Source organism: Vespula pensylvanica, chromosome 2, assembly GCF_014466175.1.
Source record: "Vespula pensylvanica isolate Volc-1 chromosome 2, ASM1446617v1, whole genome shotgun sequence".
NCBI lineage: Eukaryota > Metazoa > Arthropoda > Insecta > Hymenoptera > Vespidae > Vespula > Vespula pensylvanica.
Window position 1 is genome coordinate 339135 of NC_057686.1, and position 22440 is coordinate 361574.

At 40.9% G+C, this 22440-nt stretch overlaps 3 protein-coding genes across 6 annotated transcripts; 2 read left to right on the forward strand and 1 right to left on the reverse strand.

Annotated features, from left to right (window-relative positions):
- Positions 1 to 142: 142 nt before the first annotated feature.
- LOC122637885 lies at positions 143 to 5487 on the forward strand. The gene is made up of 5 exons (XM_043830383.1): positions 143 to 1310; positions 1453 to 2795; positions 2873 to 3089; positions 3184 to 3603; positions 3698 to 5487. The coding sequence occupies exons 1-5, from the start codon at positions 1173 to 1175 to the stop codon at positions 3893 to 3895; spliced, it is 2316 nt and encodes a 771-aa protein (XP_043686318.1). The 5' UTR covers positions 143 to 1172; the 3' UTR covers positions 3896 to 5487.
- Positions 5488 to 6422: 935 nt separating this feature from the next.
- On the reverse strand, positions 6423 to 8982 carry LOC122637893 (N-acetyl-D-glucosamine kinase). Of its 2 annotated transcripts, XM_043830407.1 has the most exons (7): positions 8859 to 8982; positions 8176 to 8359; positions 7919 to 8003; positions 7725 to 7823; positions 7409 to 7661; positions 7027 to 7325; positions 6423 to 6940 (listed from the first exon to the last, which is right to left on the reverse strand). In XM_043830407.1, the coding sequence occupies exons 2-7, from the start codon at positions 8265 to 8267 to the stop codon at positions 6593 to 6595; spliced, it is 1176 nt and encodes a 391-aa protein (XP_043686342.1). In that variant the 5' UTR covers positions 8268 to 8359; positions 8859 to 8982; the 3' UTR covers positions 6423 to 6592. The 2 variants fall into 2 exon arrangements, with proteins under 2 accessions (XP_043686342.1, XP_043686341.1); XM_043830406.1 differs by lacking the exon at positions 8859 to 8982 and having other exon boundaries at positions 8176 to 8423.
- A 586-nt stretch (positions 8983 to 9568) lies between these two features.
- LOC122637884 (attractin-like protein 1) lies at positions 9569 to 21841 on the forward strand. Of its 3 annotated transcripts, none has more exons than XM_043830379.1 (12): positions 9569 to 10333; positions 16282 to 16629; positions 17286 to 17467; positions 17567 to 17961; positions 18044 to 18642; positions 18728 to 19211; positions 19295 to 19703; positions 19775 to 19918; positions 20013 to 20162; positions 20309 to 20696; positions 20920 to 21157; positions 21226 to 21841. In XM_043830379.1, the coding sequence occupies exons 1-12, from the start codon at positions 10005 to 10007 to the stop codon at positions 21469 to 21471; spliced, it is 3912 nt and encodes a 1303-aa protein (XP_043686314.1). In that variant the 5' UTR covers positions 9569 to 10004; the 3' UTR covers positions 21472 to 21841. The 3 variants fall into 3 exon arrangements, with proteins under 3 accessions (XP_043686314.1, XP_043686316.1, XP_043686317.1); XM_043830381.1 differs by having other exon boundaries at positions 20941 to 21157; XM_043830382.1 differs by lacking the exons at positions 20920 to 21157; positions 21226 to 21841 and having other exon boundaries at positions 20349 to 20576.
- The last annotated feature ends 599 nt before the right edge of the window (positions 21842 to 22440 follow it).

Below are 22440 nucleotides of genomic sequence, written 5' to 3' on the forward strand. Positions count from 1 at the left end.
AATCTCCGCAAGGATACTCTATCGAAATTGTCGAACGATCGTTTTACGGGAACGTCATTCGATAAAATTTGGTGAATCTTTTAAAAATACGGAAAGTCTGGAATAAAAATCGTAATCTCTGGTCGATCATCGATACGATCGAACAAATAAATATGTTTCGAATCATATCGAAGACGAAACGAGAATAATCGCGAACGGAGTCGATCGTAAGAACAATATGGCTACTCCATCTTTCACGTTCCTATTTAATATTCGTCCTTCCGATCGCTGTCAGCACTCATTCGTTTCGTAACTTTGTGTTCTTTCACCATCTCGATAGACCAATTCGATTTCACTTTTTTAATTTAACCTAGAAAATGTATCGATGTTATTAAATTTGACTTACGCTCGAAAAGTTTTCTCTTATTGACGGTAGCAGGTTCGAAAGATTATAACCTCTATATATCCGTACATCCGTAAAGATATGAAATAAATAAGTAGAGGAGGTTGATAAAGTGGAAGAAGCTAGGGACGCGTCGTAAAAGATACGTAAAGGATAAAGTACGTTTCCGTTCGAATAACGAATCTTTCTCGCAAGGCACAACTTCGGCATAAAGAAATCTTTATTAACTCGAACGCGATATAACAATAAATATAATCGTTAGGAAATACTCGTTGCCGTCTCCTCTCTCGGCTCTTAGATTTTCTTATGACCTATGCACCTTACCGATATCGTAGACCACGGCTGCGTAATATCGAAAGCACGTTCGATGCGTTCGATTGAAAAAAAGAGAAACTAGATAAAAATGAGCGGTGGCGGCCTGGGCGGGGGAGGGGGAAAGAGAAGTAAGCGAAGTGGCGGAGAACTGGGCAATACGTGTATGACAGGTTTATGCGCACCGCCCCGTTAACGACTCCCAAGTGACTACCAATTGAGCACTTTATTTGGTTTATCACTTAAAGCTTTTCAAGCAGCATCTCGTAGATCCGGGGCGTTGGAGCAAAGATGCTGGCGGGCTCCTGAAGAAAGTAGACGAGTAGGATTGTCGTCGACGTAGTTACGCGACAATAACAAATATAATGTATCATGTTTGACATGAATCAGCCAGTGAGAAAAACGCTATTTCAAGCAGGGATAATGGTGCGTTAGATAAGAGGTGCTAATCGCTTGGTAAACCGTGCATTCTCGAGAAATGGAAGATGAACAACCGGCGAGAGAAGCCAACAAGATATGCGGTGTTTGCGGCGATCGCGCCTTGGGATACAATTTCAACGCGGTCTCCTGTGAAAGTTGTAAGGCCTTCTTCAGGAGAAACGCTCTTAAAAATAAGGTGACGAACTTCAGATTCAATCGACTTTATCTTATTACGTATTAATGATCGTTTAACGTTCCGTCGATACTATCTGCTTTCTTGTCTACGCATTGCCTCCCAATGCCGTTTTCACTTTCTTTCTTTTTTCTTTTTCTTATAGGATTTCCGGTGTCCTTTTACAGAAAACTGTAGCATCACCCCAGTGACTAGACGCTTTTGTCAAAAATGCCGCTTGGATAAGTGTTTCAGTATCGGTATGCGTAAGGAATACATCATGTCCGAAGAAGACAAGGTTTTGAAGCGTCAGAAGATCGAACAGAATCGCGCAAAGAAGCGGCCTCAGTCGGATAACGTTAAAGCGTCCAAAATTAAGAAGGATTGCGTGGAAGATTGTACCTTCGAGGATACGGCAATGTCGGTGAATTCAGTCGCATCTACCGTATCAGATACGTACTTTTGGGAGTCGGATAAAAAGTACGCGGATTTGGACGCAGGTAGGCAAAATCCTATGGAGAATATGAGCCCGGTTACTGCGGCTAGCGTTCCAAGTCCATCCAGCCCTCCGGAGAGTGGGAACATAACAGGATCTAAAACTTTAGATATGCTAAAAGAGTCTTATAGTACTAAATGTAATTTTGTTAAATACGAGCTAATCTCGCAGTACGAAGAACCTAACACCGACGCAGACTCCAGAAGAATTACATCTCATTCGCCGATACAAGGTCGAACGAGGTTTACTGAATTTGATCTTGCATCGCAGTCTGCAGGAAATGACAAAAATATGTCTATAAATTCACGAAAATTTGACCAAAATTTGTTAGAATTTGATTCTAATTTTGGTAATTCGAGCAATCAATCGCCACGCTATACGCACGAGTACGAAGACAGTACGACGAGTTATTGCAAGTACGAACAGAGCCCCGAAAGTGGTCCCTCCACCTTCATCGACTGCACTTCGAATGTGGAAGCTACGCAATTGAATTTAAGTCCCATTTCTCATACCAATGTACAAACCTTTACCGAAGAAACTACAGCGTGTCAGAGGCCGAAAGAAATGTGTCCCAAAGGGAACGATTTAGTTAATAAATTTACGCAAAATCCAGGACTGGTTATGAAATTTGTCAACAATCCGCATCTAGTTGCAAAAATATTTCAAGATCGAAATTTAATTTTGAAGATTATGACGGATCCGGTAATGGTTAATAGATTAGCGGCGGATCCGCAAATCTCACAATTTTTTAAAGAGAATAGTATCGATAATAACGATGCAGATCCTATGGATCGTTTAAGTTCTCGACCAGAGGAAGACACGATGGAAGAGCACGTTTCTGTTGCTACGAGTAAACAGCAATACAAGGGCAAACAAAGTCACGTGGAAAATCCCATCTTGACGGATCTGATAACGTATAAAAATACTGAAAATTATAGAAATAAAGATACAGATCCGAGTATGAATAAAACGACAGCCGACGTTACTAAAGATGTACTTCAAGACGTTCAAAGGTGGATAAGTATTGTTTTAATTATTTTCGAAAGATATTGCGCAAGTGTGTGTTAACAATGTATAAAATATCTTTTAGAATACCAATTGCTGCCAATTCGATCGAATCGATATTGTGTGAAGCTATTAAATTGGAATTTTCAGCATATTCTGCTCTTGGTGGGAATCAAAGCACCAGAGAACTAAACGATGCTGAAAGAGCTAAGCTAAATGAATTAATAGTAGCTAATAAAGCGCTATTAGCTCCATTAGATGATGATATAACAAACTTAGTTGGAGAAGAATGCAAATTTAAAGTAATTCGTTATTGGATATTAAAATTGAATTATTCTTTGACGATTCCCAGCGTACAGCAATCTCCGTTTAATCGTTAAATAATTTATTTCGTAGGGAAGTTTCGGACAATCCGATCCTATGCTGTTGGATGTTATCAATTTAACGGCTATAGCAATACGACGTCTTATAAAAATGTCCAAAAAGATGAATGCTTTTAAAAATATGTGCCAGGAAGACCAATTAGCTCTTTTGAAAGGAGGATGTACAGAAATGATGATTCTAAGATCGGCACTTAATTACGATCCAGATAAAGATATGTGGAAAATACCTCATAGCCAAGAAAGAATGTCAAATATAAAGGTTGACGTTTTAAAGGAAGCGAAAGGTAATTTGTATGCCGAACATGCGAAATTTGTTAGAACGTTCGATCCACGATGGAGAGATGAAAATATAATTTTAATTCTAAGCGCAATTGCTCTGTTCACACCCGATAGACCAAAAGTTGTACACAGCGATGTTATTAAGTTGGAGCAAGTGAGTAAATGCATATTTAAATCTAATCAGACAGCTGCTAATCAAACTAAACAATTTTATAACATTCTACCTTTCACTTATTTTCGATTTACAGAATTCGTACTATTACCTTCTGAGACGATACTTGGAAAGCGTTTATCCAGGTTGTGAAGCTAAGTCCACTTTTTTAAAATTAATTCAAAAGATTTCTGAACTCCATAGATTGAATGACGAGGTTGTCAACGTTTATTTAAATGTAAATCCATCTAGCGTAGAGCCATTACTTATAGAAATATTCGACTTAAAGCACTGATATTAACATCTTGCATACTTTTACTGATTCTTACCTCATAGCTTATTATCAGAGAAATAGAAAATAGATAATTCTATATCAATTCTTAATGAAGCCTTATATGAAAATACTGTGATCAAATTGAGTAGGTGTCATTCTTATTAAACTGGTTATGACCATAAATAATTTTTTTTTTTTTTTATTACATTATAACATTATTATTATTATTATTACTATTACTACTATTATTATTATTATTATATCGAGAAGAGTGCAATGTTCTTTGTTAAAAATACAATGCTCACATATTTTTGAGAAATATGCAACCAACTGCTTTAAACGTATTACATAGTGTTAAGTTCAATTACATTCAAAGAATGAAACAAGACGAATGTAACAATGTAGGGAAGCATTACTTTGGCTAGTCACTTAACAGGATGACATCATCAGAAATGTAATAAAATTTTAAGCACAAGTGAATGTATCTTATGACATATTCAATGACAATATTTTATTTATCTAAATTATTTTTTTAAACTAACAAGAAGATATATCGATTAATGTTTTTTTTATATAGCCGATATAAACGAAATTACAATATTTTCGATAATTAATGTTGCTTTGAAAATTCCAATCTTGGACATTGTGCATAATCGCGATTGAAACATTTAATTACATACAAAAAATTTATTTGCGTTAAAGCAGAAAATTTGAGCCGTGCAAATTCTGTAAAAACTAAATTTCCAATACTTCAAAAAAAAAAAAAAAAAAAAAAAAAAAAAAAAAAAAAAAATAAGAAAAAAGAAAAAGAAAATGCAAGAAAAAATAGCATATAGACGCATCTTTATAAATGTATAAAGGATCGAGTTTTTCTAAATGTGTTGTAGAAAGTAAGCGATCATGCGATATGCCGGTTATCACACGAAATAATTTAAATTTCTATGTATTTTGAAGAAACTAGATATTTAATGTCATTTAATATGACAAATTTGTCGTTAATGTAGGATAATGTGTAAGAGTATGGTACTAAATATATAAATTATATTTTAAACAATGAACGGCTTTGAAAAACTAAAAATAATCATGAAACATTGAAAATGATTTTATTTCATAAAATTATTCTCCTTATATCGGAATCTATAAGTTGTTATAAATATATATATATATATATATATAGAAGGAAACGACTACTTTAAAATATGTATCTAGAAGATCGAACAGAAATGAGATATTCTTATGTAATTATGTACAGATTAGTTCATCATCGATTCTTTATATGAATTTTAATGCAAAAAAAAAAAAAAAAAAGAAAAAGAAAGAAACTAGAAATTTATATTTGATATGAGTATTGTGACATTTACCAAGACCTGTGTTCATAAATAGCTGATTCTATATGTTCAGTTATGATGTTGCTGCTATGCAGTTAAGAGAAAAAGAATAAAATGGTTTGAACTCAGTCCTTGGTATAAGAATGAAAGTAAGAAAGGAATTGTAAAACTTTGAAAAAACAAAGAGAAGAGTTATAATTTAAATGATATGTGTACAAGTTATAAATGTTGTAATGTACACGAGATATTGTGATACGCTTACATGAATATATTTTTCATACAATATTATTGTTGATGTTATTTCAAGTATCGCGCTTATGCTTATTTCAAGTATGTTTGCGTCGCATGCTTATAGTAATTTAAAAAAATTCGCGATAATTGCGAATAGCGCCTTCAAACATATTAGCCTGTACAATTCCTTGTATTTCAGCCATTTACTTATGCGTTTTTAAGACTGCGCAGCGCAACGAAGAATAACTTTTTCTTCTCGGTAAAAATTGTTTCTTTTCATCGTATTTTTTCATATTTATAAGCTAAAATGTTTTTACGTGGAATTTTTAAGAAGTCTCTCTGAAAAATTTGTATAAAGACTTAAGTGACAAATATTCCAACTCGAAGGAAATTATTTTTCAAAGTAAAGTAAATTATTATTTACGCGACCTATGCGTTACGTATGTAGTGGTATACATGTGTGTGGATTTATGTGTATACACACAGAGACACGCACGCACGCACACACATATTATATATGATACATACCTGTTTCTTTTTTCAGTTAGTTCATCTACGATCGTCTATGTTCTTCGTTTTCTGTCGATACATATCCGAGAAGATATAGGATAAAAAATACAGTTGCAGTCGTGGACGCGATAAAGAATATTAAACTGAGGAGAAAAATAATAAAATAAAATATGATCTTAACGATAACTGCAGCTGCGTAATATATGCATTCCCAAAAGTTATCCCAAAGTTTTTTTATTCCCATTTCCTTTTAAAAGTTTTCAAAGTTACGAAATTTCGAAGGAAATCAAATATAGGTTAAAAAGGACATTTCAATTTTGTACGTTTTAAAAGCTGCATTTCTTGATGCCACGTCCAAATCGTACTTCAATTTTTTAAACTGAATTTTTTTTTATACTTTTAAATTACAATCGCTATTAGGTAAATAATTATCGTTATCGTAAATTTCTATCAAACGATAAAACGATCGGAGAGATAAGTTCGTATTAAAATGTTTTATTCATTTTGTATGACAGTTACATTATTCATTTTGCATGATCGTTAGAACTTTAGAAATATCGCACTCTTTCAGAAGCCGTTCGATAGGTATCATTAGTTCGTATCGATGTAATCTTCAATTATCTCGAAGAGAAATATTAAATATCCTAATCTAACAAACATTTTTAAGTAGTTCAATATTTTCATTTCTATCGTTTCTTACGCATTGTGTTATTTGACTTTGTCGTTCATTTTCAATTTTACCATAATTATCGCGCTTATAATGGAAAAAGACTTGCACGTTTTCTTTGTAAGGCTTAACGAAAGGGCAATTAATTTTTTCAGCAGCTAGATAGGCCGATCCCAAAGCGGACGTGGCCGTTAAATTGAGAAGACTAAGTTCATCGATGACCAATCCACTGTGAATCTCGTCCATGAAACCCTCCATCATGAATTTCCACGATTTCCAAACGGATCCGACGCATATCACTTGAAGACCGCCATAACATAGTTTAAGATCCTAAAAAATAAGACGGTATATGCGTGCTCGTGCATCCGACTAACGGTAGAATTTGATCTAGGATATTTTAGTTGGTCGAAACTCACGTTATGAGCTTTCTTGAAAAGCGCCACAATGTGCCGAGCGAGAAGTCGACCGTTCTCTTCGAAGATGGCAAGGCAAAGAGGATCATTTTTCTCGCAACCCAACGCGATTTCTTTAGCGAACATAGAGAATTTACTCTTGTCGAAATTCGAATACAAATACGGTAACATGTCTGTTCTGTCTTTCACTTGGAAAAAGTCTCTCATCGCCGGCCAGATATAAGAAATGGGATGAGGAGATTTCGCTAGGTCGTCAATGTCGTCGAAAACGTATTTGCAGGCTCGGTGCGCGATCCAATATGCTTCGAATAAGAAATCAATTCTCTTCATAACATCGCGCGTATGAACATTTAGAAAATGCATTAATTTCGTTTTATATCTTTACCGCTGCCTTCGTCTCCCATCATATAACCCCATCCACCGCATCCGTGAGTTTTCCCATCCGGATTGATCAGTAGAGCATTGCTTCCCGTTCCAGCGATCAGTACGATCCCACCGTTTTCCAAACCAGTTCTGAGACTACCCAGCGTGTCGGAACTAACGAAATAATCTTTAGCAGCATCTGGATATTCGTTTAGAAGCGTACTAGTTAGAAGATTATTGGTAGTCTCTTCCTCGCAACCGCTCAAGCTCAGACCCTACAAGTTTATCGAATCAAGTGCATATTTTTCGATCGTTTGTGCTATGCGTAAGATAAATACCACGCAGTCCAAGGGAATCGTTTTGGGTATGTTTAACAATTCTTTGCTATGTTCGATCATCGAGTTAATCCTAGCGGCCGTTTCCTCCATCCCCAGAACCTAATTTTCATTCGTAACGTTGAATTTACTGATCTCATACTTTACCGATTCGAGGATTATTTTCAGGTCTCCGAGTATACAACGAACATAATTACCCAATGATTGGTGCCGGGGCCCTTAACTTCTATCAATTTTTCTCCTTTGCGATTGAGTATTACAAGCGTCGAATACGTACCTCCTCTACAAACGAAAAGTAAGCAAGTATATGTACTTTGATATCTCCTTTTGCTTCGTCTTTGTAATCCTCCTTATCTATTTCGATAGATATCGATTACAACGTTCAAAGATTACTCTTCGAAAAACGTTTCATTCGTATCGCAAATGCGTTATCAATCTCGTTCAGAAAACTTACCCCTCTATACCACCGATTTTAATTTCTGGAGAAACTTCCTCGGCTCCTTCTTTGGGTAGTTTTTCTCCAATTTCTTCGTCCATATCATCCATCGCTTTCCCTCTTAAATCGCGACGGAGTTGATACTCGTCGATTATTCTCGATTCTTTCTTTCCTTTCTTGCCCTTTTTACCTTTCCTTTTTCCTGCCATTTTTAGATCAGGTAAGTTACGATAATTCTTCCTATTCCTCCCGACGTGTTTTACGAACTAACAAAAGACCGATCGATCTTTCAGGCATTTTTCAACGGCAAAGAGAAGCAATTGCACGCGCAGACATTATTTTCGAAGGATATCGATGAATTTTGGAAGAAAAAACGAAAAGAAGAAGCAGAAGAAGAAGAAAAGAAGAAGTAAACCGATAAAATTTAGATCAAATTTCTAGAGAACAAATTTAGACGAAGATGTGCCGAAAGATATGACGAAACGATTGCCGATAAATTTTTGTTTACACGCTCACGTTACTACATTCTTTTTTTTTGTTCTTCGCAACTTTGTACTGTTCGTTTCACGCACGCATATCCATACGAACGCATATCCATGCGATGTTAATTTAAATACGCGTGCGTACGTTACACGCGTACTTACTTAGCATCGCTACCGCATCACGCAAAAGTCGACGCGATACGATAAAAATGAACTTACGCTAAACGTTCGACATTCTTCGTGAAAAAACATATGCTTCGGAGTATCGAGAATCCGTTATCGCGCTAATTTTTATAACGAAAGCGCTCTTTCCTTTTTTCGGATACGACGATAATCGATTAGTGAAAAGTTGGTTACGAAAAGCAATTGATGCGTCGTAAGTACGATAGCGATAAGCCTGTTGTTTACAGAAGCGGTAAAAGCGTCGAGGAAAAGACGCGTTCGAACGACGTTCCTTTCGTTACTGCGTGCCGCTACTCGGAATCGTATCGGAGCCAGCGCGTTGTTGACTATACGCGTGACGTCATTTATTTCCGTAAAATGTCACGGAGAGGCACGTCGGAGATCGGTCCAATGGTCTCTCGATATCATCGGTACGAACGTTCGCGAAGTTTGCCGATCAGTCAGTAAGAATTTTTCTTTCGGACGTACGCGACGCGTTCGACGGCCTAGGAGAAAAACTGCTCGCTCGATCGATAACGTTCACCTTAGAGTCGTATTTCTCAATAATTTATACGTCGTAGCTCGATCGGATCCGTCGCAGAGACGAGGACGTTTTAGGTTATTTCGGATCGAGACGCGTCGACGACGAGGTTAGACGAGGTCGCGCGCGTAAGAAAGGGATATCGGTCGAGCGACGAAGACGTACGCGAGTGCGAGATAATAAGCGTATGCGTAGAAAATTGGTGGAAGCAACATGGTACGACGGAGTTTGAGGATTTTTGGGGGAAAAGTCGGCGAACGCTCGGATTGAAAAAATGGCGGGTGAAGTTCCGGGTGACGGAAGGAGATACGGTCGGAAAGGTTCGGTATCGTTCGGCTAAGTTCGGAGTTTGCAGAGGACGCTCGCGATCGAGGGCCGGCGAAGGGGAGCCGCCGTCGTCGTTCGAAGACACAGCATGCACAGACAGCACCACCGTGCGAAAGTGGAAGGGCGGCGCGAGCGGAAAAGAGGGATCGTGAGCGGCGGAGAAGCAGCGCGCGAGACCCAGAGAAGGCAAGAACGATCGAGGGACGACGAGTGTGCCAGTAACGGTTAACCGTCGCGCTCGAAAGAGGCGAAAGCGCGTTCCTCTTCCGTATGTGTCTTCTTCTTCTTCGGTGCGTCGTCGTCGGCCATTGTCTCTGACATGGAAGCCTACCAAAATGGCAGAGATCGTGCAGATGTTTTTGTTTCTGTATAAGTCAAAGTACCGTCGGAAACGTCGTCGGCCCTCACGGCAAGTAGAGCTGACACGCTTTCAAGAGTGCGGTGCGATCACGTTGCCATGCTTGCCTCCGCTCTGGTGGGCGGCGTTGCTCTGCTGTTGGCTCCTGCACCTTACGGCGGCCTCCTCCTCCTCCTCGACGACGACGACGACGGAACCGAGCTGCGACAGCGAGAGCTGCATCAACGGGGATTGCGTCAATGGTACTTGTTTGTGTCGCGAGGGATGGCAGGGTTCGGCTTGCCAATTCTGCGGTGGCAAAGTCAGGTAAGAGTCACCTCTTTCCTTCTCGACGATATCTCTGTCGATATCGTTAGACGTTATTTTTTTTTATTCCGTCGGTCCTTCGGGACGCGCCTTTAATCTCCGAGCGAACTCCTGCATTCCGCGGTTTTCCTTTTTCACGTTCGCCCTCTCTCTCTCTCTCTCCCTCCCTCCCTCCCTCCCTCTCTCTCTCTCTCTCTCTCTCTCTCTCTCTCTCTCACTCACTCACTCACTCACTCACTCACTCTGGGCAACGCCGTCTACGTGTCGCTACGTGTCAAGTGCACAAAACGGGACTCCCTGGAGTGTTCTGGCTCTTCTTCGCTGCGTCCTTCTCCTACCTCTTCGTTCGATCGTTTGCCGGATACTTTTGGAGCGTCTCTCTTTCTCTCTCTCTCTCCCTTAATTTATATCGCGTTAGACGCCGTAAATAAACTCGCGACACGTTCTCTCGCGATACTCCGCTTTAATCGCTCTCGTGCGTGTCTCGTGCATGCGTGCGTTTTTCAGGCCATGCCTCTCGAGTGGGAGGAAATTAGGGGGTAGAGAGATAGAGAGGGAGATCGTCGGTCGTTGTCTGGACAACCGTCGGTTGCCATCCTCGACGCCGGGAATGTCGGTACGCCGGTGACAGTGACCGCGCGAAACGCTCGCTGCCGGAAACTTTTTCGATCGTCGACTCGATTCATCCGGTTCGTCCATCTCTCTCTCTCTCTCTCTCTCTCTCGCATAAAAATTTATTTCTCCTAGCAGTCCTTGCTACGCGTACGCAATTATTCGCAGTAAACGCCATGTTACTGGTACGACACGAAAAAGGCGCGAAATTCGAAAAGCTACGTTTTACCGCCCTTTTTTCTATCTTCTTACGGTCCGTCGATCGATCGATCTCCTACTCCATGCGTTCGAATAAGTTGAGAGCCAGTTAGTTGCCAACTACCGGTACAATTCCCTTCGTACGTAGATAGGACGTTTCGGTTGGTTTGTCGCGAGGCTTGGAAATTATCGATTCCACTTGTTCCGTTCCGTTCTGTTCTGTTCTGTTCGACTTACTCGTTTCGATCGGTTAACCCCTTACGTGCGTACATAAGCAAAACGTAGAAAAACCAAGACGCGAAATTTTGTCGCCGACGAACGAAATCTACGCAGTCGCTGTTCGTGGGAATGGAACGTGTATTCGCGAAATTACCACGCGTTGGAGAGCTGCGCACGGAGAGAATTAATGACACGTCGTGCTTGTCTTTCGCCTTTCTCTCTCTCTCTCTCTCTCTCTCTCTCTCCCTCTTAATCTCGTCTACTTTTCTTTTTTGCAATCTACATTTTATGCGGATAATACACGCGTCTCTCCCTCTCTCTTATGAAATTCGTGAAAACTCGTCGATCATGACTTCGTATCCGAGCAATAAAAGTCGAGTCGCTCGAGCGCAGGTTGAGATAGGTCTTATCGTAATAAAAATGCGTAAAGTAATTATCGCGAACGAACGAATCGCCTTCTCACGGCGCATGAAAATGACTAGGTAACGAGGCTTAAACCGAACGAGCAAATACGAACTCTTTGCAAAGTCGAGATTAGATAAGATCGGGCGTCGATCGATCGTACGGTTTTAAAGTTGACAGGGAGAATACGGTTTCGGTCGCTGTCAAGGATCGTCTATGCGACGCGTTGAAAATCCAATTTCTATGAAGTCGGTCGCGCCGAGACGAATTTCATCGGTCGCCGGAACGAAACGAAAAGCGTTGTCTCGGCGAAACTCTCGATCGTATTCGCGCGTTTGATTTAAATAAGTTTCTTCGAAACTTTCACGCCGAATCCTCCGTCTTTTTCACCCATTTTCTCTTTTTGACGTAGCTAATTTATCCTTTCGAAGCGCGATAATTTCATTTTCTAATCAAACTTTTAAATTCGATAAATGATTTTCATCGATGCTTCAACGCCGACGGTGCCTATTTTCGAGGCTTATGCCGACGCAAAAAGGACCATATTACTTGATTTTCTTTACATCTTTTACGAGTTAATCCAAGCTTACGATCGTGACTCGGTGACATTTCGTTCGACGGTGATTGATCGGCACGGCGCGTAATCGAAAACTCGGCTCCGCGTCGGCTCTAACGACGTCTACCTATGTATCTCGAGAGAGGAAGAATTTTTTAACAGAATTCTTCCCATACCTTTATCTTTCATTATCTTCCAAGAAATCTCTCTTCCGTTTCGATCTCTCGCGGCGAATCGAGATTCTCGATTCTTACCATGAAATTATCTCAAATTTACAGATATATTATATTTTTAACATGGTTCCGGCCGTCCTACGCGATCGTAAAATTTCTTATTATTGTCACAGTTCGTCGTCGAAAGAAAAAAAGAAAAAAAAAAGAGAGAGGCGGTACGAAGGTCGTTTTATAGTAAGAAAAGTCGTACGATCTTGCGAATTTTCTTTCGATGCGAAAGGATAAGGGAACGCGGGAGGGAACGCGAGAACGCGATAAGCCGCGTACCTATGCGTCGAGTAGAAAATGATTATTTGAAAAATCCTTTTTAGTCGTATTAGCGAAACGGTTTTATAAATATCTCGAACGAAAAAGAATTACGAGCTATCACGCGAGGACACGATATAACGCGTTGATAAGTATTAAAGAGCTGACAAAAAAAAAAAACAAGAGAAAAAAGGAACACTGTTTGTTATTTTTCCTTTCTTTCTCTCTTTTTTTCTTTTTTTTTTTTTCAATTTTATCTACGTGCCTATATATGAGCGCGTGTAAGGACGCATAATTCGGGTCATTAAATAATGTATACGAGCTTTTATATTTTATTTCTTGACTCGTACCCGATTCGAATCGATATCGTATACAAGTCCTGTTCTTCCGTGAAATATTTAGGAAAGACAGATTCACGATGTTATCTATTATACAGACCAGGCAAGCCGGAACAAGCACGCGCGTAGAAACGAGTAGGTATAGCTCTACGGAGCTTATCTTGATTTTTTCACCCGTTTGTTTTTTTGCTTTTTCTTTTTCCTATTTCTTTCTTTCTTTCTTTCTTTCTTTCTTTCAGAGAACAAGATTCGCCTCTTATAAACCGGATCCTTGGACTTCCGAAATAATTCCGATCGTTCGCGTTTGTTCCACCTGGGATTTAATCTCTCGTGGTTTCGCATTTCTATTGGTATACGTCGTCACCTTCTCGAATAGCCCACGCTTAGTACGAACATATGTATGCACGTTTGAAAGAGCCGCGAGTGTTGCCTGGCGAAATTGGAAAGCATTCCAAAATGTCACTTCCCTCGCGAAGTCTCTTCTTTATCGCTATAAGTCGTAAACGGGTATATATACGTACAGGTATATCGTACATCGTCGAGATGTGTTACAGAGCTCGATCTCGTTCGAATTTATACGACGCGATTATATAATTGATATCGTTTTTAATTAGATACGATTGTAATAGATAAAACCAATTTCCGCCATCGTACGATCCTCACCCTCATTATTTTACCCCTTCCTCTGTTCTCTTCTCTCTTCTCTTCTTCTTCTCTTTTTTCTTCTTTTTTTTCTCCCCCGAACGATTGATACATCCAATAACAAAGCGACATTACGTAAAACTTTGATTTCGCGCGAGTTAATGAAATAATAGGTTTTGCGGGTATCACGACATCGAGTAACCTGGATTTTCTCGTGACGTAGAACGCTTGAAAAGTCTCCTCGTCGGCGAGGACATTGGCGTCGACGTCCTGCTCTCCTTTCAAACGACACACTTTCGAAGGATCGTGACTCTAGGAATAGGCTCGGCAACGTGACAATTATTAAAAGGATTATCTTCTTCTTCTTCTTCTTCTTCTCCTCCTCCTCCTCCTCCTCCATCCTCCTCCTTCTTTCTACGTAGATACGGATTTAGGCGGGAATTCGTTTCGAAAGGGTAAAGTCTTTTAACGATTCGATCGAGAATTATGTTTTCTCGTTTCCGGATTAATAAATAGGAAGAAGAAGACGAGAGATCCGTTGGCGTAAACGGGATCCATAAAAGTCTCGTAAAAATGTTAAGTGCCGAGCAAGTATCACGACAAGTCCAAACTAACTCGAGCGCGATATCATTGCGATAAACCGGGAAGAGAAAAAAATGTTCGTTCTCCCTCGTTTAAAGCATTCCATTTTATTTTCGTTTCTTTCATCTCTCCTCTTTTGATTTCGCAATCACTCGCAAACTAACTCGGATTGTTTTTCATCGCGAGATAGATACATACGTCGCAGTTTCGTTCCCTTTAACAGCTCGATTTCCCGCGCATCGTTCGTTTCTTTCACGATATAACATGAAACGAAACCACTGGGTCGTTGAACCGGTAGGCAGTTGTGACTCATTCGCCGTCTACGTAGAGTCGTACTTTGGGATACGCTTTTGAAAATTTTTAACGTTGACCGAAATTATCTTGGTCTCTGAGCAATCGATTGCTTTTTTTTTTTGCCGATACGATTTCTTTTTCTTTCTTTCTTTCTTTTTTTTTTTTTTTTTTTGTTGAAGCCGAACGATTTAAAAAGATCGCTATAAATATTTATCACGTCGATCAAGAGTTTCGATCGTTATTGGAATGGAAAAGTAATTCGCGTGGACGATGATCGCTCGATCGTTTATTCAACCATCTCGAGAATGTATTCGTTGCTCTTTGCGTTCTCGCAAAGAAAAACATTGTTATTCCGTCGTCGTCGACCTCGTCCGAGAGAACGCGTGCATCCTTTTCCACGAGGACTCTGCCGTCTTATAAAACGTTCTATGATGTAGGAGAGAAGCGCAGGTGCCTCGTAAATTTATTCTCGTTTAGCGAAGGAATACTTGCTCGCTCGTCTTCGTCAAGGACGAAATGAATTATCGCGTTATTTCCGGCCGTTTTATATCCCTTCTTCCGCGATTATTAGAACGAACAGTCTGTCGATCTAATCAGATACCGTTCGAAGAGTATCTCGTGTTTTATTTATTCGAGAGCTTGATATCCTCCATGAATAAACGATCGTCAAAGGTTCATTCTTCGAGCATTCATCGTCGTCGCGTATTACGATTGCAAATTACGAGTTCACGGACAGCGTTGGCATTTTATTTTTTCCGCTCGATTCTTAACGACAAACTTATTTCGTATTCGCAAGAAAGCACGCGTTATGCCGGCGCATATCGCTTATCGTTTTACGTTCGATCCAAAGTGCACTTACGAATTTCATCGGGTTACGTCGAAGGTGCATCGTCATAACCCGTTTAACAAAACAACATCTTTGAAAAGTCTGGGGAACGAGCATAAATTACGATATCGTTGTTTTCCAAGACACTTGTCTTTTTTTTTTTTTCCCGAGGAATTATGCCCGAATTTATTGTTCTCCTTAATTAGTCGATTAACCGATAATATTTTGAAAAGATCGAAACGACGAGAAAAGGTTCAAATTGCGATCGGACGTACGATAGCGAAAATTCACCTGCGTGAAATGGATCGTCATTAATTCGGAAATTTCGAATTTATCAAAAATTACGAATCAACGGCGTGACAAGGCGAGAACAATGTAGGCTATATCCGACTAAATCGAGATGTTTACGGATCGAGTTAATTTGTAGATAATTATACGTGTTCGTCGTCGACGGTGCGAAAGCGGCACGAAAAAAATACAATAACGCGTCGGTATTTTCGTTCTCCGAGGAACGCGCAATTTCTGTTTCTCCTCGGAGAAGCGACTTTTCTGCTCGCGCACGTGATTAATAAGAGAAAGATACGTAAGCGAGTAGGTAGGCAGGCAGCTAGCTAGGTTTTCATTGAAAATATGTTGATTTTCTTGCATGCGGATCGTGTTCTTATCGGAAAAACGTTTGGTCCTTTCCTTGCCGTTTTTCTTTCTCTTCTCTCGTTTCTTTTCTTTTTCCTTTTTCGTTTCGAAACGAATGACCTCGGGAATGGAACGGTTATTTTAAACTCTCTTTCGTTTGTTTGCAGATTGACGGAACCAACGGGAAGCATTCACGATGGTATCGGCAACTACACGGCGGACGTGAGGTGTTCCTGGTTGATCGAGAGCAGCCCAAATTCCACGATACGCATGCACGTGGAGCTGTTCGCGACGGAATGCGGCTGGGACCACCTGTACATCTACGACGGTGACAGCGTCGAGGCACCTCTACTCGCGATATTCAGTGGTCTCATGCACAAAGACGGCTATCACATACGCCGCGTGCCCGAAGTAATAGCACGATCCGGCAGCGCGTTGTTGCACTTTTATTCGGACGTTGCCTACAACATGAGCGGATTTAATATCACTTACAAGATCAATGCCTGTCCGACCAGGTGAGGAGACACCTAGATGGTCGTTTCACGACGACACGAACCGAAAAAGTTATTCGTTTTCGATTCTTTCGCTATCGTCGTATTTGATACGGTAGATAAGTCGGACACGATATATCTTATATCGATATTTACGTCGGGGATGAATTTGACGCGTTATCCGTTTTATCTTATCGCTTCAATTATTTCGCTCGTGTACATAAATTCCTTAGATTAATCTTCGGAAGCGAAGGTCACCGAGCGGCGTCTCGCCGTACGCCGCAAAAAAATTCTTGGAAAAATATCTTATATTCTCGGAACGAGGAAGGACTTTGCGAAGAATATCTCGCGTTAACGCTTTACCACTTGATCTCAGATTGATGCATTGTCTCGTCTCTCAGAGTCTTATTGTTCCGGTGCTTGGATTATAAATCAGTATTTCTAGCGATCCTCGACTATTCGCTTTTCTTTTTTCAAACGAGTTTATTTTACTTCGATCGAGATTGATTTACGACCGATTTATATGTATGTATGTATGTATGTATGTACATGGAGCATATTTGACTTATGATTACATTATGTGCACGGTCAATCGACAGCTGTATTCTTAATAAGGTTTACTTATCTCGTACGTGCGTGGCAGCTGTCAAACGAGAGTTTTTTCTTTTCAAATGCGACAGGTATTCCTACGTCGATTGTTCTGGCCACGGTGTCTGTATAGAGGGTATGTGCGCGTGCGATGCCTTATGGACCGGAAAAGCCTGCGACGTCCCGGTGTGTCCAAATAATTGCTTTCACCACCGTCTACACGGCGAGTGCAATAGATTGAAGCGTCGCTGCGACTGCATACACGGTTACAAGGGTAAACGATCGCGTTCGCATCGTTGCGTTAAAGACTCTCCTCTAAAAAGTATACGTGCGTGAAACGTTCTTTCTTTCTCTTTTTTTTCTCTTCTTTCAGGAGTGGACTGCAGTCAAAAGAAAGATCATGGATTTTGGGAGAACGTCGCTTACAAAGACTTCTCTCCCGAAGGTTCGGCCAGTCATTGTTCCATCGTTTGGAAAGATTCCCTCTACGTGGTCGGTGGCGAGAGTTTTCATCGTGCCAAGATGATATACGTTTACGATTACAATGGTAACGTCTGGGAAACCCCTCACGTAGAGGGCAAGCTACCCGCGCCTCGATACGCTCATTCGTGCGTACTCTTCGGAGACAAGATATTTATGTACGGTGGCGTCGTACAAAATTCCACCGTCACCAACGAGATCTGGGCGTTCGACGTCTCGGCTAAAGTTTGGGAAAACGTTACCGTGCACGATCATTGTCGCAACAAGACGATGTGCGGACCGCTTAAGGTAGAAAGCGTCTCTTTCGCAGAACACTTTTACTCCTTTCTCTTCCTCGGAGGATAATTACACGGATCGTAATTTCGTACAGGTAGCTGGGCATACGGCGAATCTCGTGCAAAGTTACGGGGAAAAGGAGAAAATGGTTGTGATCTTTGGTTATTCGCCTCAGTATGGTTACTTGAACACCGTCCAGGAGTATTACTTGGGAACGCGGGAGTGGCAAATCGTCGAGACGATAGGCTTCCCCGTGAAAGGGGGCTACGGTCATAGTTCTTCTTACGATCCTCTGACGCATTTGATATACGTCTACGGTGGGTACGTGTCCGAGTCGCAGAGCACTCAGGTTCTGACGAACAGACTCTACTCCTATCATCCCAAGTACCGCGAGTGGAGATTGCTGACGGCCGCGCCGTCGGCCCGATTTTTTCACACCGGCGTATTTATTTCCGGCGGTCTGATGCTCGTCTTCGGCGGTAACATGCACAACGACACTCAGCACTCGCACGGTGCTAGGTGTTATTCCGCGGATACCATCGCTTACGACGTTACCTGCGACACGTGGCAACATTACTTCATGCCGAGGGAAATGACCGACCTACCGAGATACGGGCACAGCGCGACCGTTTTCGAAGATTCCATGTACATCTACGGAGGCTTCGACGGTCAGATGCTGTCCGACATGTTGAGGTATACTTTTTCTAGAGGTTACACGTAAGAACCCTCGAAGGGTACCGAACGATCATCGTTCGTTAATTCAATTTTGTTCGCTCAGGTATACACCGGGACATTGTGAACACTTGATGAAACAGAACGAGTGTCTGAACGCGAGGACAGGTGTAAAGTGCGTGTGGGACAATCATTCAGGTCGGTGTATTGCGATAACGAAAATACCGCGGCATGCGTTGCTCGAGGACGACATGCACGATGGAAAGTACATGAGGTGCTTGGACGACACGCCGCCGCGTGGAATGACCTCGCATAAGGAATTGTGCAAGCTCCTAACCGACTGCGTCGCTTGCGTGCAAACGTCCTACAATTGTGTTTGGTGCGGTAAAAGTTGTTCCTACGAAATATGTCGGGATAACGCCAATTCACCGGCCACCGAGGTTATCAAGGATTTGGAAAAGTGCGACGCGCACACTGGCGTCGAGTGTCTGCAATTGCACACCTGTCACGCTTGCTCTAGCAATCCGCGTTGCATATGGTCTTGGTCGAACGGTCCGGATCGTTGCAAGCCGCAATCTAAGACGCGCGAGGTGAGGAGTCTCTCTTCTTTAAACCAATCGCGCGTTTAACCCGGACCCTCGTATACCACCACTCTTTGATTTCTCCTTTGTAGATCAGCAGTCTGAATGGAACCATACAAGCTCAGCGCTTGACGATGGAAACTTGTCGAAGTTCATGCGCGGAGTATACTTCCTGTAGGAATTGTACAGAATTCGATTGCATTTGGTGTCAGAACGAAGCAAAGTGCGTCGACAAAAATGCATATCCCGCTAGTTTCCCGTACGGCCAATGTCGTGCGTGGACAACGATCGAGGCAAGGTGTCGTGCTACTGGAAATGGAAGGGAATGGTGTAGCTTTTATTTATCTTGTTCGGCGTGTAGATCGGATCCCGGTTGCGGGTGGTGCGACGACGGATCCGGTACAGGAAAAGGACAGTGTTTGCCTGGTGGCGCTCGTGGTCCAAGCAGTAGGAGTTTAGAAACGTGTTCGCTCGATCATTGGTACTTTACCACGTGTCCAAGTGAGTTTGCGAAATTTATTTCTTTGATCGTTGATCGTTGATCGGAACGATTATTATTACCTTTGCCTTAGCTTGCCAATGCAACGGCCATAGTAAGTGTCTTCCAAACAGCAGCGTTTGTATTCAACCGTGTGGAAATTTAACTTACGGACAGAATTGCGATAAATGCATACCCGGTTATTACGGAAGTCCTTTGAACGGAGCAACGTGTCAACGTAAGATACATTACTTTTTTCTATAAAATCAAAGAGTTTACCAAATCTCGAGCTCCGGATGTATTCCTCTCTCTGTACTTGATCTATCTTCCAGCTTGCTCCTGTAATAATCAAGGCACGCAGTGTTCTAGCGAGACCGGTAAATGTTTTTGCACGACCAAAGGCATCGTTGGAGACCATTGCGAGCGTTGTGACATAACGGGTCTTTATTATGGCGATCCTACGAACAAAGGATCGTGTTTTTGTAAGTTTTCTCTCTCTCCCTCCCTCCCTCCCTCCTCTTCTCTCTCTCTCTCTCTCTCTCTCTCTCGATGAATTCTTCAAATACATAAGTACGTATTTTCTTTTCTCGCGCGCGAATGTTTTCAAATTGATTCCTATTGCTTTCAGACGACTTGGCTATTGATTATCAATTTACCTTTAATTTAAGTAAAAAAGAAGATCGGCATTATCGAGCGATCAACTTTAAGAATTCCCCGCCGAAAGCTGATATCGATGCCGAGTTTTCTATAACTTGTTCAGTCCTCGCAAAGATGAACGTTACTATTAAAAGACCAAACAGTCTAGAAAAGCCACTTCTTTTGGGTGCCAATTGTACGACAAGCATGTATAAGCATCGCTTTAGCAAGGCAGACTACAATTTTGGTAGCGAAGAGAACAATACGTTAACAACGTTCTATGTATACGTTTATGACTTTCAGCCACCGTTGTGGATTCAGATTTCATTTTCTCAATATTCAAAGTTAAATCTGCAACAATTCTTCATAACTTTTTGCACGTGAGTATTTAAATTTAAAATCATCTCGAAATTTTTACCTTCGTCACGTAGCACGTAATAAATGATAAAATGCGAATGATGAAATGATAATACCATTGGGAATATTATTTCTTTTTCTGCTTTTTTTTTTCTTTGGTGTTTCTTTCTTTTTTTTTTTTTTTTCCAAATTGACCATACGCTTTCTATTATCGTAAGTCTCAGGCAGTACTTACTTGTAAACTAGAGATTATATGCCACCACACAGGTGTTTCCTTGCCCTACTTCTAGTAGCCGCAATTTTATGGAAGATCAAACAAAAGTATGACATGTATAGAAGAAGACAACGACTTTTCGTGGAGATGCAACAAATGGCCAACAGGGCGTTTAGTCAAGTACTCGTGGAAATAGAGAGGCGAGACGTCGTCGACAACGACGCTGACAGAGGTGACGGTGAATATAACAATTGTCGAAAAAAGAAAAAGGTTGGTGACGTTGTTTATCGATGCGAAAGCTTTCGAGAAGAAAGTATTTACAGTGTTACGATATTTAGGATGCACCTAGTCCGATCGCACTGGAGCCCTGTTGCGGTAACAGAGCAGCAGTCTTATCCTTGCTAGTCAGATTGCCTACCGGTGGTGAGCCGTTTACTCCAGCTGGACAGAGTGCTGGCTTAGCGGTAGCCTCAGCCTTAGTCACATTGGGTAGTCCGCGGAGACCTTCCCAGGAATTAACGACGAAGGAACCGAAAAAAACTAGAAAGTCGGCCAGTCAACATCCGGAATCCACTTGTATTTAGCGATAAGCCGAAGAAAGTAGACAAAATGCAAATGTTGCAACGTGACTACGAGCCTTAGAATCGTTTCTGTGATCTTGCCTGTATTAGTGGCAGGACAATCGATTATCTTATAACTATGACAGAACGACGTAGCAAATGTCAATGTCACACAACCTACGTACATACGTTGTGTGCCGACGACAAATTTTATAAGTGGTCAAAGTTCATTCTGTCGTCGAACGAAGAGAACCGAAGCGTCGTTAAAACTTGGCTACGTCTTCATTCAAAGAAAATGAGCGAGAAGATACTTTAATCAAGAAATGATTTTTGTATTTATCGTCTTACATGAAAATTTTCGGTAAGTAGTACTCATTTTGAAAATTTATTTAAACGATCGGTGCGAGACGGTTTATCAAGTAAGACGATTTCTTCACGAATTTAGATAACTTTTCAAACTGTTTCTCGAATTCATTTATACAGCGAATAAAACAAGTATCCGTGTTAAAAAGTTATTCGGCTTTTAAGTAACGTACGAATACTTGTTTACTCGCTATAGTTCCAATCAACGATGTATATTCTTGTATATATAGTATTTGTTAGATAACACTATTTTGCTTTTATCGTGAAAGATACAATATAATTGAGAACGTGCTTATTTTCTGATTAACGATGTATCGAATCAATTTACAAAGTAGTTTTTATTGCCACACCCTTACGAATGTGGTAAAATGTGTTTACTCGAAACGAATATTCATGTTTCACTTATATTTCGTATCTTTTGCGTTCATCAAATACATTAACGGCAATAGTACATCATACAGGTAAATATATCATGACTTCCAACATATATTGGATAAAAATAGTGGATTTTTAATATCATTTTTACTATTATTACCATCATTGCCATCGTCGTCGTCGTCGTCGTCGTCGTCGTTGTTTTTCGTCGTCGTCGTCGTCGTCGTCGTCGTCGTCGTCGTCGTCGTCGTCGTC